This window comes from Sarcophilus harrisii, chromosome 2 (assembly GCF_902635505.1).
Source record: "Sarcophilus harrisii chromosome 2, mSarHar1.11, whole genome shotgun sequence".
NCBI lineage: Eukaryota > Metazoa > Chordata > Mammalia > Dasyuromorphia > Dasyuridae > Sarcophilus > Sarcophilus harrisii.
Window position 1 is genome coordinate 615,330,029 of NC_045427.1, and position 19,116 is coordinate 615,349,144.

The 19,116-nt window shown below is 54.2% G+C and overlaps 1 protein-coding gene across 2 annotated transcripts in view; it reads right to left on the minus strand.

Moving 5' to 3' along the window:
* The window catches only part of UNC5B (unc-5 netrin receptor B), a 119,636-nt gene extending 101,103 nt beyond the window's left edge, over positions 1–18,533 (minus strand). For both annotated transcript variants that reach the window (XM_031956556.1, XM_031956555.1), the window contains exon 1: positions 17,852–18,533. In XM_031956556.1, coding sequence (XP_031812416.1) covers positions 17,852–17,957 — 106 coding nt within the window. In that variant the 5' untranslated portion in view covers positions 17,958–18,533. The remainder of the gene's footprint in view (positions 1–17,851) is intronic.
* Between the last annotated feature and the right edge of the window lie 583 nt (positions 18,534–19,116).

A 19,116-nucleotide genomic window follows, 5' to 3' on the forward strand; every position in this document is an offset into this window, starting at 1 on the left:
TTGAACTCAGTTTCCATGACTACAAATACTTGTGCCAGCGATCTGGATCCTCTTGCTGTTAGAAAGATCTCGCTGGCTCAAATTCAGCGCTGCTTCCCCTCCTCGGAGTTAAGTGAGGGGAGCTGGGGCCGAGCTGTTGAAGGGTAACGTAGCCTATAAGTAAGAGCCCACTGCTGCCACCGGATTGTGCCGGAACTGGCGCCCACCTCCAGGCAGGTGGCTGCAAGGGGCGTTCACAGAGGGACGGATGAGGGATGGGTCCCAAGAGTACAGACCATGTGCGACTATGGGAAATTAGACCAGGGGGACGTCAGCCTTGGGACATCGTGACATCGGACTAATCGCCATAATCAGTGACTCTGCCCAGGCCACGTAGGGCCTGCATCCGCCAAGGATGAACCCAAAGAGAAAACTCACGTCAGAATCAAGATGGTAAAAGAATGGCCCCCAATAACTCCCAAGGCACCTCGTCTCCCTAACCCTCCATAGGCCCTTTATCCTTGTGTCGGCCCTTCATCCCTCCATCAGTCCTTCTTCATCCCTCCGTTGGCCCTTCATCCATGTCGTCCTTACATCCCTCCATCGGCCCTTCATCCCTCTGTCGGCCCTTCATCCCTCTGGGTATCTCAGCTCACCTGGTGCCCTGCACCTGGATCTCTCCCTCTCTGTCCCCCACTCGGGAGACCCTAAGCACTAGAATGGCCAAGGCTAAGTGAAATTCCCTTCCCAAGTCCCCGGGACAAGCTGGAGGCTTCGGGTCCTCAGGGGCCCTTGCCTGCCTGTCTCATACCCTTGACCAGTGGAGTCAATCAAGAAATGCACAGGAGACCTTGTCTTCCTTCTCAAAAGCTCTCTCAGGTCACCTTCAGAGCCCCGGCCTCTCGCTCTGCTGCCTCCCATCCCATAGCTAATAAACTCCTTAGGACTAAAACCAGACTGGACAGCAGCCTCTATCCCACAGAGATAGTCTGGTGGGCTCCCCATTCTGTCACCCCACCCAGGGGTTATAGACACTAATAGGGTCTATAGACACTAGAACTCACTCTGGGAGAGGCTTCAGGCTCAGTCTATCAATCAGCAAATCTCCCCTAAACACCAGTTCCCGAAAGCTCTAGCGAGGGGCTTAGGGAAAGGGGGGCACCAAGAAGCTTAGGCTAGCCGAGGCTCCTGCCCCCAGGGGGCTTCCACTCCAAGGGAGGAGACTTTCAGACACAATGCCCAAGGCCTCTCTTGCTAAGGGTCCAAAGATGGACTGAGATGATGTTGTAGGTCCCAAAGGAAGGGAAGAGGGCATGGGTGAGGGTCGCACCTCCCAGGGAAGGCTCCCAAAGACTCTCCAATGGAATGGAAGTTTGATGAAGAAAGGGCTGGTTTCTTTCTGTGTTTCAGCCTCAACACCTGGGTGGTGTTGGGTGGGCAGGAAGGGCCCTCCTATGGCTCTTGATCACTCCACTGGCCAAGGGGATGAGAGGGGAAAGCCGGGGGTCTCTGTTCTCAGGAATAGGGTTACGGCGTCTGGCTTTGGGTCGAGGGAAGGGCCCTTTGTAAGAACCACAAGGGACCTGAAGTCTGCTGGTGAGGAGGACTGGAACACAGGTCTTCAGATCCAAAGTAAGCGCTCTTTCTACTGGGCCACACTCATAGAGGGGATCTAAAGAGGCTATTTCATAAGTCTCTTGTGTGGAGAGAAGGTTCCTTCTAAGGGAAGCAGGGCTGGCCCCGCACCCCCGCCTGCCAAGGAGGAAGGGGACCCTCCGAGCAGGGAAGAGAGCTGCCCAAGGTCTCCCCAGGGCTGACAGAGAGCGGCTCTGAACCCGGGCCCGGGGGCTCCAAACCAGGCCTCTGCCCCACAAGGCTCCGGGGCTCCGGGGCATGCTCTTTGTCTTTGCCAGAAGATTCCTATCCTTGGCTGGTCCTCCTAAGGGGGCCCTTCCCCTGCCCTCCCAACCTACACAGGAAGCAGAGGAAGAGGAGGAGGAGACGCCAAGAGGGTGATGAACGACTGATTGACTCAAGCACTGGGGGGAGGGGTAAAAAGGGGGGGCAGCTTCCCCTCTCCTGGCCGGCTCCGGCTTCAGCATTCTCCTTCTCTTCTCAGGTGGAGCTCGTCTGCCCGCACCCGGGGCAAAGACTCCTCCACACAGTGCTCTGTCTCTGCCTTCTCTGACTGTCTCTGTCTCTGTCTCTGTTTCTGTGTCTCTGTCTCTTTGTCTCTCTCTGTATCAATGTAAAAGTTCCAGATCTGTCAATCCATCAACTGACGCTCTGAAGTGAGCACCTACTATGCACAAAACAGCATGTTTGGTATCATGGGGAAAACACAAAAGAAGCTGCAGAGACACCTATGTCAGCTCAATATAAAGTTCAGAACTACAACGAATGGCACAGACTGTCAGAATCTGACAGTGGGGGTTAGTTTGGTAAAATTGTTTCTTCTTTCCTTCCTTCCCTCCCTCTCTCCTTCCTTCCTTTCTCCCTTCTTTCCTTTCTGTCTTTTCCTTCCTTTTTTCTTTTCCTTTCTTTTTTTCTTCCTTCCTTCAAAGGATTTTTTTTGGCAAAGACACTGGAGTGATTTTCCATTTCCTTGTCCAGCTCATTTTCCAGATGAGGAAACTGAGGCAAATAGGGTTAAGAGACTTGCCCACAATCATATAGCTAGTGAGGCTGGATTTGCACTCGCACCTCCTCACTCCCACTGAGCAGTAGATCTGTGACAATCCCAACCAGAAAGACAAGGAGGGCGTGCTCTCCAACCAGGACAGCCCAGAGATGGAGGACAATATGGCTGAGCTCGGAAGGGGGCAAGGAATAAGGGGTGAGAAGCCTGAAAGCCTGTGATTCTGTGGCCCAAAGCCCAGAGAAGCTGAGAGTGACCAGCAGCCTCTTCCCTTCCCACCTTGGAAATGGGAGTGTTGTGGAAATGTGAGTGTGTGTGTATGTGTGTGTGAGAGTGTGTGTGTGAGTGTGTGTGTGAGAGAGTGAGTGTGTGTGTGAGTGTGAGTGTGTATGTGAGAGTGAGTGTGTGAGTGTGTGTGAGTGAGTGTGAGTGAGTGTGTGAGTGTGAGTGAGTGTGTGAGTGAGTGTGAGTATATGTGTATGTGTGTGAGAGTGTGTGTGTATGAGTGTGTGTGTGTGTGTGTGTGTGTGTGTATGTGAGTGTGTGTGTGTGTGTGTATAGGGTGGGGCTTTGCATTTCCAGAGGCAGGAAGCCAGAAGGGACTGGAGAAGAGCAAAAAAGATGAACTTATTCACGTGTTAAATAATATCCATATATTATTTATAGTTACTAATAATGGAGATTAAACAAGGACCTCCTGAAGGGAAGGAGCATCTCGGGAGGCAGCAGAACCGCATCCTCGCGCTCCTCGGGGACCGACTGCCTCCCCCACCCCCGCAGGACGCAGCCCGAGGAAGAAGAACCGAGGCCCCTGGCTCCGGGCCCAGGCCCGGGAGAGGCGAAGGCCACACGCTGCTCCTGCTGAAGCGGCAACGCAGGCTGGCGAGGGGCCCGGGCCGGGTGTTCTGGCGAGGGCCCAGCGGAACGGCCCGGGAGGGAGCGGGGGCTCGGGGGCGGGTGCTCCCCCCCGGAAGCCTCGGGGAGCCGAGGGAGCAGGGCCGCCGAAGGCCCTCCCCGAGGAGGGGGAAGGTGCCCCTTGCACTGGCAGACTGAAGGCGCAGCGGGGCGCGGGGAGGAATCTGAGCAGCGGGCACAGACCTGCCACTCCCTACCGGCTGATCGGCCGCCTGTATCCTGGTTTTCCAAGAACATTCTCCGCAGGAGGATTATGTAACTTCTGGTGAGAATGGCAGATGGTGCATTTGTTCTAATGACATTAAACCCATCACTTAATGCTAACCCTTCCTGACGTGGGGCTCCAGCCCTCTCTGGCGCTGGGAGGACGGAGCCCCCCCACGGGAGGGGCCAGTCTGGCAGCCAATCCCGCCCTGTGCCTCCTCCCTGCTCCCTGGGACTCCTCCCCGAGCCCCATCCTAAGACCTGTCGATCCTGCCTCCAGAAGCCTCTTCCCTCCCATGTCTGCCCTTGTGCAGCCCCCCCCCCCCAGCCGCTGGCTCTGTAACTTCCCCAGGTCTCTGCCCGTCTCCCGTCCCTCAGTCTGCTCCCAGACCGGATCTCCTGGGAAGGCCCCGACCACTTCAGTCCCGACGCCTTAGAACCGGTGGCCCTCCACACTGCTCTCACCCGCATTAACTCGGCTCATGACATTCCCTGTGCCAGAAACCCATTCTTTAACCTTCCCGGTCCTGGCACAGTGGTTTCTGATGGATCAGGGCTCAATCCTGTCTGAGACACTTAGCCCGACACTGGCAAATCACGTAACTGGTGCCTGCCTCAGTTTCCCCTTCTGCAAAATGCTGATAGAGATGAGGAAGCTCTAAAACGCTAGCTCCGGTTAATATTATCAGTAATTATCCCTAACTGGCTACAGTCTATTACTGTGGATCAGGACTACGGCCACCTTCTCGGAGAGCTCTGAAAATTGGAGAAAACTCAGGGGGTTAAGAAACAACATGATATAACTGAAATGCTGCCGGATGGAAAAAGAGGGAAGCTGGCCTCTAATGCCCCACTGGGCCGGTGAGCGGTAGTTACAAAGTGATCTAAAATATTTATATATATTATCATATATATGACTGATGTAATGGTATAATTGTGATTATATAATTGATATATAGATCAATTATATCTCTGATATAAGAATTTTCAAATAACTAATAAGAGCCGGTATTTTTCCCAGCACTTTCAGAGGTTAAGAAGCACTTTATGCAGGATCTCCTTTGATTCTCATGACAACCCTGAGAGAAAAAGCCTACTATTATGCTGACACCCTCTGGGGGATTAAATGACTCCTCCAGGCGGACACAGAAATCTATGGCCAAAGCAGGATCTGACCTCTCTCGCATCTGACTCAACTCACGGTCTCCGGAGCCCCCCAAAAGTCAGCTAAGCTGCCCAAAGAGGGAGTGAGCGGCCCGTCAGAAACTCTGTGCTCTGACCACCTGGGCATCTGTCCCTGCTAATGGCCAGGGGTGGGCATGGAGCTGGGGAGAAGAGATCAGGCTCCTTGTAGTTAGGAGTCGGGCCAAGTCGGGGGGAGCTTGGTGGGGGCCACTCCGCCAGAGGGTCAGTGGGCTGTGGGGGCGCCCCTCAGGCCCGGCTCTGTGCCTCAGCCGGGAATGGCTAATCCCCAGAGGAGAAGCTCTGGACGGTAATACCGAGCTCACTGGCCATTGGGCACGGGTCTCAAGTGAGAGAGGAAGTAAGTGGTTGACTCTGGCTGAGCCAAGAAGCCTGTCCATGTACATCCCACTCCCTAAAACGGCCTCAGTTTTCCCATCTGTAAAACAGACAATTCTGACTCAGTAACTAGAGAACACCGGGAGGATTTTTGATTGAGAGGCCCAAAGATCCAGGAAGAGCCTTAAGCTCTTCACTCTGTCCTGAAAGATCCCCTCTGAAATCACTGCTCCTTGATGGGGAAGGGGAGGCAGTGGGGGGGGAGGGGCTGTCCCCTAAGGCAAGGCCCTCTCAGGAGCCGCTGCTTGGTGCATTTCCCAGTGGTCACTTCTGGTCTGTCCAGCAGCGGCATCAGACTCATGTCACGCTGTCTGGGGGGAGGAGGGCTGGTCAGCAAGAGCAGAAAGGGCTTCTTGGAATCCTCCCTGTCAGCAGCTGCTGGTGGGCGCAGGCCCCAGGTCGTGCCGGCAGGCGCCTCCTCATCCCATCATCTGGCTGCCGGCTTTCTCCTTAGGCTGAGTAATGCCTCCGGACACTCCCGGAGCCTCCTGGGGCCACCGGCTCCTGGGTGATCTCAGCTGAACCCGCCCTCCCAAACTCTCCTAATGGGCAGCATCTCCTGGGGCTGGGAGCGGGGCCGAGGCTGGGAGCGCTGTCCCACAGCCCGCCCTGCCACAGCCTCTCAAACACAGCGGCAATAAGGAGTCCTTCAGGCCACAAAAGAGGGGCATGAGCCTAGGTTCTGGCCAGATGCATTCACCAGGGAAGGGACAAGGCTATGGGCAGGAATCCTTCTCCTCGGCCTCTCAAGTCACCGATCTGGCCAAAACATCCCCAGGTGATTCCATGAATTCACATCCAAGGGACCCAGATCCAAACACCTGCCTTGGGCCTCCTTCCCTGGGAACCCTGGCTCACTGCCTCCCACCTCCAGCTTCCCCCTCCTTCTCCGGAACGTTCACCCCTCAGTGAGTCCTCCTGGCCCGTCAAGGCCTATCTCAAACCCACCCTCTCCAGGGGAAGGTTCACCTTGACCAGAAGGCCACAGAAAGGGACCCAGGGAGTTCTGTCCAGTCAGCCTGACAGATGTGAACACTGAAGTCTGCAAAGATCCTTGACTTGCCTAAGATCATACAGGTATTAAAGGCAGGGCTGCAGTTACAGGCTCGGATATTCAACTGCCAAGTTTTCTGGGGTCTAGACCTCCAGCCTTCCTTACCAGTCATCTCCCTTCCCATGTGCCCTCCATAAAGGCTGTCAGTTCTGTTCTCTGCAATAGGGGAAGTAATCTCTGAACCTTTGAGAGGAGAGCTTCTCTGTCTGTCTCTCTTTTTCTCTCTCTACTCCTCTTTCTATCTCTCTCCTTCTCTCTATGTCTCTGTCTCTGTATGTCTCTCTGTCTCTCTGTCTCTCTCTGTCTCTCTCTCTCTGTCTCTCTCTCTCTGTCTCTCTCTCTCTCTCTCTCTCTCTCTCTCTCTCTCTCTCTCTCTCTCTCTCTCTCTCTCTCTCTCTCTCTCTCTCTCTCTCTCTCTCTCTCTCTCTCTCTGTACTTAGGAGGCAGATGATGCTAGGAAGCAGAAACCCAAGTCCACAGGATATATGATTTACAGCTCTGGAGAGAAACCCAGGGACGCATAATGCACACAAGGGCACTCCAGTCGATATATCGACTTTCAGGAGGGGCCTCTGCTAAACACAGTGGGTCCGGAGGTCTGTCTCTCCTGGAGCGCTGGGGCACTCTCTGAAGGAATCAAAGAGCCTCCCCCTCTAGAGAGCACAAAAGTCGGGGGCCAGAGGGCGCTGACTTGTGGAGGTCACAGCTGGTCGGGGCCTAACATCTCTCCTCTCTCCATCCCAAGAAGGCCGTCCTTCGGCATCCAGGGGCTTCCTCTCCTTGGGTGGCCTTCAGCTGAGGTTCCTGGGGAGCCTGGAGGCAGGTGGAGTCAATAAGCGTTTAAATCCTCCCAATTCAATTTGCCACACTCTGTCACCCAATCTCCCGGCTCCCCGGCATCACCTGGGGCTGGGGCCCTGAAAGTAAGTGTATGAATGGGCAGGGCCCGGAGGTCGCTAAGGAGGCGGTGATGGGAGGAAAAGGCCACAGCACCAGAGGCCGGCCTTTGTCCTGTGGGGCTGAGGAGGGCCAGGCCAGCCTGCCCCGCTGCAGTCTCCGCTCCTGCTCAGCCGATCCGAGCTCCAGCCAAGGCATGGGGCGAGCGTCCGGCGTGAGTGAAGAAACCAGTATAAACCGTGGAGCAGTTCAGAGTGTGGTGACTTCACAAATGAGGGGCTGAGCAAAGAAATGGGGGTGATTGCTTCTGATCCCTCCTTACTCTTTCTTCTGATGGATGTGGAGAGGAGAACTCCAGCACACACACACACACACACACACACACACACTCACCACACACTCACACACACACACACACACACTCGCCACACACTCATACACACAGACACACTCACCACACACTCACACACACACTCACCACACACACACTCACTCCCTCACACACTCACACACAGACACACTCACACACACACAGACACTCACACACACACAGACACACTCACACACACACACAGACACACTCACACACACTCTCTCACACACATACACACACTCACACACACGTACACACACATACTCTCTCACACACACACATACAGACACACACACACTCACACACACCCTAGCACAAACAGCCCAACTTTTTCATTTCCTTTCTCACCGATGATTTCCACCCTTTCCCAATGTACTGTGACCTGCCATCCGGGGCTCCTTCCCCTCCCCCAGGTGTGCAGGTGACTGGGGCTGAAAAGAGCCCATACTGGATCTGAGCCATGGGAATACCTCCAAGTAAGAACAGGATGAGCCTCCCCCAAGATCGGGCCGCCAGCCCCAGACGGGGCTCACAGAGACAAGGAGCTTTTGGAAGCCTCGGGTGAACTGGAAAAGAAGTCACAGATTCAGAGATGGGAGACCTCAGGGGACGGCTGGTCCAACCACGTCACTGCGCAGCTTAGGAAACTGAGGCTGCCGGGACTTTTCCAAGGTGGTGCCGTGTGTAAGATGGCAGAGGTGCAGAGTCTTGGGCCAACCCTTCCCAACCTTGTCACCAGCACTAAGACAAGGCTGGGGAAAACTGCCTTCTCCTAGATCTCAAGGGTAGGAGGAAACGGACACGGGGAATGGAGCCATCACCTCGCCCTTGAACTCTGGGGGTTCAAGACCCCAAAGCATAAACTCTTTAAAAGTTTCTGGGGATTCCCCACAGAAATTTATGGATTATAGTCATAGATATTTTTCATATTAGAAATAAAAATGTCTCAATGCCATTAGAAAAAAGCTTCCACTTCACAAGCTCTCAAAAAGGGAGCCCAGGGTCCCTGATTCACACTTGGAGGATCTCCTCCTACATGTTGCAGAGAAGGACACTGAGGAGCACAGAGCAGAAGAGGCTGGCTGAAGATCAGAGAGTAGTTAAGCTGGGCTCTCAGACCAGCTCCTGCCTCCAAAGCCCAGGCTGTCCCTCTGCCCCCAGAGGCGAAGCCATTTCCCCTTCTCCCTCTGCCTTCTGGTCCATGGCGAGGCTGGCCCCAGTGCTCAGGGCCTTCTGGATCGCACCCGCTGTTAAATGCAGCTCCCACAACTCCTGTGTTGTCTTGCTTCGGTGTTTAACTTGAGATGTCTGTGTCTCTTATCTCCCTTCCTAGACTAAGTGCCTGGAGCGAGGGGCTGCTATCTCCGCTTTCAGGTGTCCTTCTACCGGATGCGGGAAGGGAAGTGGAGGCCCGAGGTTTCCAGGGAGGCAGCAGAAGGCGACTTCCCGGCTCTTGGACATCACCACTGAGGGAGGACGAGAAAGGGCAGCTGTGCCCCTGAGAGGCTGGGGCCTAACGTCGCTGCCAGCACAGGGCTTGGGGTGGACATGTCTTTGGGAGGGCAGGTGCCTTCCCTTGCCAGGTCCTCTGTCCCCCCAGGTCCCCGCTCCCAGAGGCTCTCGTTCTCCGGCAGCGCCCGCCCATTAGGATTCTGATTCAGTTAAGCCGTGTCTGCCCTTTCTTGACCAATCCCAGGAGTGAACTTCTCTCCGATGGACAGTGCCAAGGAGTGGCTGCCAGGGGCAGGAGCCGGGGCCAGGAGCACACCTAAGGCCCGGGCCAAGCAGCACAGGATGGAACAGCAGCCAGCCCTCCCCCCCACCCCAGTTCAGCCCACTCCCGGGGTTTAAAGCATCCTCTTTGTCCCTGTGGCAATCTGCACAGACAGGACTGGGAAGGAAGCAAGACAAAATCTGATCCAGTTCCCGAGAAGATGAGAAAACTGAGACCCAGCAGGGTCATAAGCGTATTATAGGTCAAGAACAGGGTGGGACTTTAAAGGTCAGTTAGTCCAATCTCTTCCTTCATCTTTCAGATGAGAAAACCAAGACACAGCAGGGTCATAAGAGCATAGATGAAGAACTGGACAGGACTTTAAAGGTCATTTAGTCCAATCTCTTCATATTACAGATGAGGAAACTGAGGCACGGAAAATGAAGCAGCTCGCCTGACTTAGGTTAAACAAACAGCAAGAGTTGGAGCTGCATCCGACTTCAAAGTGGGCATCTTCATGCAGGGTCATTCTGTCACATATACACTGCAGCCTCTGACCTCCCCCTACACACACACACACACACACACACACACACACACACACAGAGCAGACAATTCCCTTCTCCTCCTTCTTCCAGCTCATACCCACCCACATCCAGCAAACAGCGGGGCCCAGTAGTTAGGGAGGGATCAGCTGTAGGATCTTGGACACAGCCTGATCTCCCTAACACATGTACAGGGACAGACACCTGCACAATCACCAATCAGCCTAAAACAAGCATGCACCTAGACCACAGGCCAGGTGTCCATCTAGGCCCACCTGCCAGGTGCCCATCTAGGCCCACTCGCCAGGTGCCCATCTAGACCACAGGCCAGGTGCCCATCTAGGCCCATCTGCCAGGTGCCCATCTAGGCCCACTCGCCAGGTGCCCATCTAGACCACAGGCCAGGTGTCCATCTAGGCCCACCTGCCAGGTGCCCATCTAGGCCCACTCGCCAGGTGCCCATCTAGACCACAGGCCAGGTGCCCATCTAGGCCCATCTGCCAGGTGCCCATCTAGGCCCACTCGCCAGGTGCCCATCTAGACCCACAGGCCAGGTGCCCATCTAGACCCACAGGCCAGGTGCCCATCTAGGCCACAGGCCAGGTGCCCATCTAGGCCACAGGCCAGGTGCCCATCTAGACCCACAGGCCAGGTGCCCATCTAGACCCACAGGCCAGGTGCCCATCTAGACCCACAGACCAGGTGCCCATCTAGGCCACAGGCCAGGTGCCCATCTAGACCCCAGGTCAGGTGCCCATCTAGACCCTCAGACCAGGTGCCCATCTAGGCCACAGGCCAGGTGCCCATCTAGGCCCACCTGCCAGGTGCCCATCCAGACCCGAATCTCCCTGCCCGATGGCTGCCCCAGCCCCATCTACACTGGCGCAGGCAGCCGAGGACTTTCACCTATGCTGCTGCCTCATCCACACCCTCACACCCTTTTGCACCCCCCCACCCAGCACACCGCCCCCCCTTCCCCGGGAGCACAGGAAGTCGCAAAGTGCTGGGGGCAGCCCATAGTCGGGGTGTGGAGGGGGCGGCCCTCTCGCCCTCACCGTTTTCTGATTGCATCACTTGGCGGGGGGAGCAGACCGAAGGGGAGGCTGCCGGTACGAGCGAGAAGAAAAGGTCCCCGCGCTGCCTCCGCTGCCCGGCTCCGAATTAAATCCCCATTGCCAAAGAGATGCTAATCAGCCCGCTTTGTTGCACCGGGTAAATGCGGGAGCTTCCAGCAACTCCGGAGCTTTTGGAGAGAAGGAAGAGGAAACAAAGCGGGCGGGGGAGATGGGAGCGGAGGAGGACCGGCCGTGATTTATGCGGGCACTCCAGCAAATGTTTTCGCTGCCATTAGCATTGCTGAAGCCAGAAGGAGGGAAGCCGGCGGAGACCTGTGGCTCCCGGCGGCTCTGGGGCTGCAGCAAGGAACTCTGGGGTCCCTGCGCAGGGGAGGGACGCGGCCCCAGGGAGACCTGGGTGGGGACGGGGCGGGGGCGCTGACCCTGGGGAGGGGGCTCCGGCTCGGAGGGGGGGCTCCCCTTCCTCGCCCTCCCTGCGACCTCCGCTAAAGCCAGTCCGGTGTGACCTTGAGCGGTCTCGGCCTGCATGGCTCAGTTGGGAAGTGGGGGGTGAGGGGGTGGACAAAAGGACCTACGTTTTCTTCCAGCTCTAATGTTCTAGACCCCTGATTAGACCCCTGATATAGACACTGACCCCAGCACCCCCTGCCTCCTCCCAGTCAGGTACCCAAACATCTGAATCTCTAAAATGGGCCTCCATCAGGCATCCCGAGCCAAGAACACCCAAAGATCTGGGTTCAAATAGTGGCTTATTTTATTGTACGACTGGGCAAATCACCTCCACTCTCTGGGAGGCGGCTTCCTCACTTGCAAAGTTACCTGGGTGCACTGCTCGACCTCACAAGGGGGGATAAAAGTACGTACAAAGTGCTTTGGGGAGAGGAGAAGGACCCCGAGGGCTCCATGGGGCAGTGGGAGGCTAAAAGCCTGCCATCTTCCCCCAATTCAAGCCGCCTCTAAGGGGTGGCAGAGAGAGGGGGGCAGGGAAGAAGCCCTGATGGCTAAGGAAGCATCCTCTGACTTTGCTCCCAAGCAGCCTGGAACACAAGGCAGATTGTTCTCATTCCAGAATTTGGATTTTCGTTCTTTCTAATTGAAAGAAAGAGCACAGATTGGCCTTGTTTGATTTCTTTTCTCCTCTTCTAATGATTCCATTTGTGGGAGTTGTTTAGGAAACTGGTGAGGAGGATGGCAGCAGAAGAGCAGTTTGCTCCAGAAGCTCCTGACGCCCTCTCCCAGAACCCCTTCTCTCTCTTGTCCCATCCGGTAGCGGTGCCAGTTCTGCCTCCAGGTGGCTCTCCCAGCTCTGGAGTCCATGATAGTACCCCGACTGTCACCCAACCAACAGTGGGGTCTCTGTCTTTTCTCCTCTTCTTCCTCCTCTTCCTGCTCCTCTTTCTCCTCCTTCTAGCTCTCTCTTTTCTCTCTCCCTCCTTATTCTCCTCTTTCTCTGTGTGTCTCTCCCCCTCTCCCTCTCCCTCCATCCTTCCCTCCTTCATCTCCTAGTCTCACCCATTCTTCTGCATTCTTAGTTCCCACCAACTTCTCCTCCTCCCCCCCTCGGAGGCAGGCGGCTGAGCTACAAGCTCCAAACTGGCTCCCTCCTCCCCTCCGTCTGTTCACAAGCCCATATGTTCAGTGAGCAGACTTGGGGTGAGACTCCCCCGACAGGTCTGCACTATTTTGGGTATCCCTGCCTGTTGTAGCAGCCCTACCTATTCCCCTGCACCTAGGAACTGGGGAGGTTTGGGGAGTTTAGACCTGGTTTCCTTCCTCCTCCAGAAACCCCTATGCCCTTTCACAGTGGGACCCAGTAACTCAAAGATGGGACTGAGAGGCAAATCCTACCAAGGGCAATCAATGTCTCAGTAGCCCAGCTCTGCAATCCAACTGCATCCCAGTGCAACCCACCCACCAGCGGGGATACTAGATTCTTTGGAAATTGGGGAACAAATGGGGCTGTTGGTGAATACAAAATCTCGGGCGAGTTATAAAAAGAAGGCTACAAATAGGGTGGTACTGCCCGAATGGGCTTGTCTCGTTTATACTTTTTAATCTTTTCTCCCATCTAAGCTGTTTAGGGAGGAAGTGATGCAGAATGGGTCAGATCCAGCTGCCGAGCGAGTCTGTTATGTCTTGCTGGTGCCCCGCTGGCATAGAGATGATATTTGATGAATCCCACCTTCATAGGAGAGCCCCCCACAACCCAGATCTGGTCAAGATCATGACATTCACCACCGATGTCTTCAGTTCTCAACTCATCCATCTACCTACAATATTGGGACCCCCAACTCCTCACCCCTCATTCTGTAACTTGCTCCCACTGGAAGAATCCATTTTTACAATCCCAAATCATCAGAGAACCATCAACCCCTGCCCAGAGGTCCCAGATCAATCAGGAAGGCCTGTAATCAAAATGTAAATATGGGTGCAGTCCATTGTATGAGCCTGGGAATGGAACTCTGCCTTGGTTTCCTCTTCTGTAAAATGGGAGGGAGTGGATTAATTAATCTCTTAGATCCTTTCCAGCTCTTAGCTTCCACGGATCTTTGTGGAGGGAAGGGGTAGAGAAAGCCCTTCCCTGTACTTGGGATTTAATGAGAAAACTCATTATAACCCTCTTGACTTTCCATTTGTTTAGGTGAGATAGCTGCTCTGTAAAGTGTGGAAGCAATGGGAGGAAAGGAAACACACTCCCAAGGATGTGGGGGAAAACTACAGCTTTTAATCATACTTTAAAATGAAGGGACTGTCATCACACCTTGGTTTCTGCATCCCAGTGAGCACAGAGGGAGAGGAACATTAGATGGATTTGGGAAGGGGGCAGATCAGGGGGCGATTAGGACCGGGCTGGGCCCTTTGAAGTGGTCTCTGCCTGCTTGCCTGCCTGCCTGTCGGTCTGTCATTGATATCTCCCTCTCGGAGCTAAAGCTTTTATAACTTGAGCTCATCCTCCAAATTCAGCAGCCATCAAACTTTATGCTCTCCCTGCTGTCGTTTCCCCTGTGCTCTCTCTGCCCTCTCCCCAGGAGCCGGGAGGGAGGAAGGGAAAGCCAGCAGGGCGAGGGTCCCAAGCTGAGTGCCCCTTCAGAGAGAGTCCAGTTTTCACTGAGGGCTCAGGAAATTAAAGTTAAACAGAGGTGGAGATGGGATTTGGGAGGGGGGATCTCTCTCACACCAAACTTTGAGAATATTGGGGTAGTGTGTCAAAGGAGGTAGCCTGGTACTATAGAAGGAGCAATAGCTCTTCAGTCAGAAGAGCTGGATTCAAATCCTATATATGGATGTTTACCATCTATGGAACATGAATATTATTTCCATATATATATGGATATGGAAATATATATGGAAAATATATAGATTATATTAATATATTATATACAAAACATATAATTATATATAATGTGCACCAAATAGATTAATAGGCCTATATGACTTCTAAGGTCCTTTCTATCTTTTTCTGAGGTCTTTTCTATATAAAACATATAATTATCTATAATGTGTACCAAATAGATTAATAGGCTTATATGACTTCTAAAGTCCTTTCCATCTCTTTCTGAGGTCTTTTCTACCCCTAGGTCTATACTATTATATTATACTATCTATTATACTATACTACTAATACTATACTATTATATTAATACTATATTATACTATATTATATTATATATATATATATATTATACTACCTGGAGGTCCTAGATAGAAGCTGCAAAGACCCTCTGACCAGAAGTCTCTTTGGACAAAAAGAGAAACTTAGGCAGCTAGGTATCACAAAGATTAGACACTGGATCTGGAAACGAGCCTTGAGGTCCAATCCAGCCTCAGACATTTTCTAGCTGTTTAATCATATATATCACTTCAACTCTATGCCTCAGTTTCTTCATCTGTATAAAGGGAATAATGTTAGCTCCTACCTCCCAAAGTTGTTGTGAAGATAAAATGAGATAATCTTTGAAAAGTAACTTGTAAACTCTAAAGCATTCGATAAATGCTAGTTATTATTATTAAATAACAGGGAATCAAAACTTCCAGAGTAGACTTTCATTGACAGCCTAAGTCCTAAGAAAAGCAAATGCTTTCAGCCTCTATTTCCAGATCTGTAAAATGGAACACTTCAAGATTGGAAATAATAATGACTAACATTAAAAAAAAACACTATGTATTTAATAACATATCAAATTTCTGGCCTTCTAAGTGAGGGGGAAGGGAGGGAGAGAAGAAAGGAGAGAATTTAAAACTCAATTAAAAAAAATATGAAAAATTGCTTTTACATATGATTTTTAAAAATATTTTTTAAAATCCACTGTGTGCCAAGCACTGTGCTAAGTTTGTTACCATTACTATATAATTTGATTTTCAAAATTTGGGGGGGGTAAGTGCTGTTATTGTCTCCATTTTACAGTTGAGAAAAAGGAAGCAACACCGGTGAAGCGACAGTTTCACATTGCTACCAAATATCTGAGGTTGGATTTGAGCAAAGGTCATCGTGACTCTGGGCTCACCTTCTATCCCTTCAAATGGGAAGGAACTGTTATGTATGTTCAAGAATGCCAGAAGACAAAAAGCTCTCCAAGCTACAATTTAAGGGTTAAACTCCAAATCTGAAGGACCCAAAGGAAGAAGCCACAGGAAATTTGCACTAGTTAGCAGCCTCTCCAAAGTGGTGGGCATTCAGCACCTGGGTGCAGCCGGTAATGAGCATAATTTAAACCCCAGGTTCAAACACAAGAGAGAGAAATCAAAGCCCATTATTAGAGGCTAGCTCTAGCTGGGTACTTTTCTTTCCAGGCAAGGCGGGGACCAGGCACTTTATTAAGCAGGCCCACTGAGATAGCCGATTCCTCTAGGTTAGCCCTTCTCAGAAGACAGAAAAAACCCAAGATGTCCTACGAGCCCTAAGAAATGCAACAATGAAAAATCTGGCCCAGCCATTTTCAAAGTGCCAGCCTCTCCTGATTATCCAAATTCCCAAACTCCTCTCTGACTCTCCGATCACTCCATCTTCAACTCCATGAAAATACTCTCAGCACCCACTCATAAATCTTAGGAGGTTTAGTGGATAGAGGTCTGTGCCCCAGAGTTTCTCAATCTCAGTTTCCCCATCTGTAAAATAGGAATAATAATAGCATCTACTTCCAGGGATTATTGTGGAAATTATCCCAGTAAATCCCTTGTGAGCCTTAGAGGTCTATAATATTCTATCACCCCCTTTTAAAAAATATGGTTCATTCTCCAGTCCTCCTTCCATCAATTAGGACTCATTTCCAACTTCCAGAATCATGTTTAAATCCCAAAGACTGCCCTCGAGATGAAAATGAGAAGCTTTGGAACTTTACAGCTCAAGAAATAAAAATAAAAACAGAAAGAAAGAGAAGGACAGGGCGGGGAAGAGAGGTGATTATTTAAGAGCAAACCCGGAATTACCGGGCCCATTGACCCGACTAACAAATTATCAGCCCCCAAGGTGACAGCCATTTGTTATAGTGAAGGGGGTAGGAGGGTAAAGTAATGTAGATAAATACCACTCTTCTCTTCTGCCCCCCCCCCCCCATCACACATGCTTTCTGTGTCATTGGGCCTGAACTCGAAGGAAGAACTTCATGTAACACACACACACACATACACACACGCACACACGCACACACAGAGCCAAGTACCACGCGCTCAGCTCGGGTCCCAGTCCCCACCTGCCTGGGCTCCAGCAGCAGGAGGGGGCTTCTCTGCCTCCTTCCCCACCTTTCCTTGGGCCCAGCAGACTTATGGCCACATGGGGGATCGGGAGAACGCTTGGATTAGTGGCTGGGGATGGGTGGGGAGGCGCGGCATCCGAGTCGGAGAACCGGCACCTCCCCCGCCCCCCCGGTCCTCTACGTACTCACAAACAGACACATGTCCCGCTGGGAGATATTTTCTTCCCTACGGCGAGAGCCAGGGCCCTCGGCCGCTTGGGCGCAGCCCTCCCGGGCCAGGCGGCCCGACGGAGAGCAGTCCGAAGGAGAGTGACCTACTTACAGGGGAGCTTGGCCTGATCCGCGCACACCCCACCCTGCCCCACCCGCCCGGCCCTCTGCAGCCCCTGCCCACCGCGGACTCGTCCCAGCTCGAGCCCCGCAGGGCCATTTCGCCCTTCGGTGGCCGGAGCCCCGGAGCTCGGCGCAGCTCCAGCCCCCGAAGTGTCAGCGCGCTGGCCTGGGCTGCCCTGCCCCGGCTCCGCGGCTGCCCTGCCCGATCTCCCGGCTTCTCCGCCGATTCCTGCCAGAGAAGAGTGCGAGCCGAGGCGAGGGAGCCCGGGGCTCCCCGGGAAGTTGTCCGGGAAGGACCCGCGTACCACCGCGCATCCCGCGTGCACCGCGCCTGCCCTTCCCCGGTCCCTCCTGGGTTCCTGGGGATCCGGGAGGACCCTGGAGCTGACGCTCTCGCTACCTGGGGTACGCTCAAGCACCCAGGAGAAAGCCTTGAGACCCGGAGAGTCGGGGCGTTCGCGGGGAGCCCTTTTGACCAGACGACACCCTCCAAACTAACCTCCCCGGAGCCGGAGCCGGAGCCGTCTAAGACGCCACCCTTCTCCCCTCACACCCGTCCGCCCCACACATTTCCCACTTTTCTATCGAAAAGAAAATCCCAATCACCCAACGGGGGTGTCTTGGCACCCTCCGGGCTCCCTGTTTCTCCTCGCCCCAAGGAGCAGTATGGGCTCCCCCGGGAAGCCGCTGCAGGTTAGCAATGACCTTTGGCGAGAGGATGATCGAGATCTGTTTGTGTTTGTGGGGAAGGGGCGTTTAAAGGGGGGAGAGAATCTCTGTAGAGGCGGCCGAGGCCCCCGGACGCCCCCAGCTCGAACTCCCCGATCCCGGACCCCCAGATCTTCCTACCTGCTCCGCACAGCCTCAAGTTCCAGAGCAGCAGCAAGGCCAGGAGGCGCGCCCCCCGCGCTGTCGGGGCCGCCGCCGCCGCAGCTGCCGCGCTCCGAGCTAACATCGTTCCCCGGCCAGGCTCCGGCGCCTCTCCCCCGGGGATCTCTCCCTGGCCCCAGCCTCGCCGCCGCCGCCGCCGCCGCCGCCTCTTCCTTCTCGTCCTCGTCCTCCCGAGTACCTCCAACCTCCGGCCCCCGGCCGCCCGGCCGCGCCAGCCCGTGCCCACCCTGGGGGCACTGCCAGCCACGCTTTGGGGAGGGAGGCACGGGGCACTGGCACCCGGGCGCGGAGCGGCGCGGAGGAGGCGGCCGCCGCCGCTGCGCCGCGCAAGGACTGGGAGCGCGGCGGCGCCCGGTGCCTTCTCCGGTGCCAGGCTACTTCGTGCCCCTCCTTGCCTGCGGGCTCCGGTAGCTCCCTCCGCTCTCTCCGAAGTTGAGCAACGAGTGAGTGCGGTCAGCGCAGCGCAGCTCAGCCCTCAGCAGCTCCTCCTCCTCCTCCTCCTCCTTCTCCTCCTTCTCCTCCTCCTCCTCCCGGCTGGCAGCCCGCCCGCCCGCGCTCTCCTCCACCGGCCACTCAGCTGGGCTCCGGCATCCTCCCCTGCCCAGGCCGCCAGCCACAATGCCGAGGTGTCCCGCTTGCTAGCCCGAGTCCTGGAGCTTAGGGGAGACCAGAGGAGGGAGGGAAAGAAGGAGGGGCCTCGTGAGGAGGGGTGGACACTAGGGGGGATCCGACGTCTGCACGGGCGCTGCGCTTGGAAAGGTAGGGGCCCCTCAGGGGGACTCGCGAAGAGCGGGACCCGGCTCTATGGAAAACCCGGAGGACTGGCAGAAACTCCGGGATAGTACTGGACTTCACTTTCCTAATTACCCCCACGGACGTTCCCTGGCCCATCCCCTCCTCCCAATAACCCCTAGCTTCCTCTTGGGTCGTACCTGCGCCTTCCCTGGTCTTCTGATTGTCCCCAACGTTCCTTCCCACATCCCTCACCTCCTTGAGTGAGATGAGTTCTGGGCCAGAGACCCGAGTTTTCGGGGGTGGTAAGTGGGAAAGGGGTTCAGAAATCCTGCTTCCGACTCGAGAATTTCATCTTACCCAGGACGCTCAACTTGAGATCCGTGCATAGATTTTAAGGGTGCAGAAACTTGGGTGATGAAAAAATTAGATCTTTATTTTCATTAACTTCTAACCAAGCCTGAGGATTTCTTTCAAGTGTTTTAATCCAA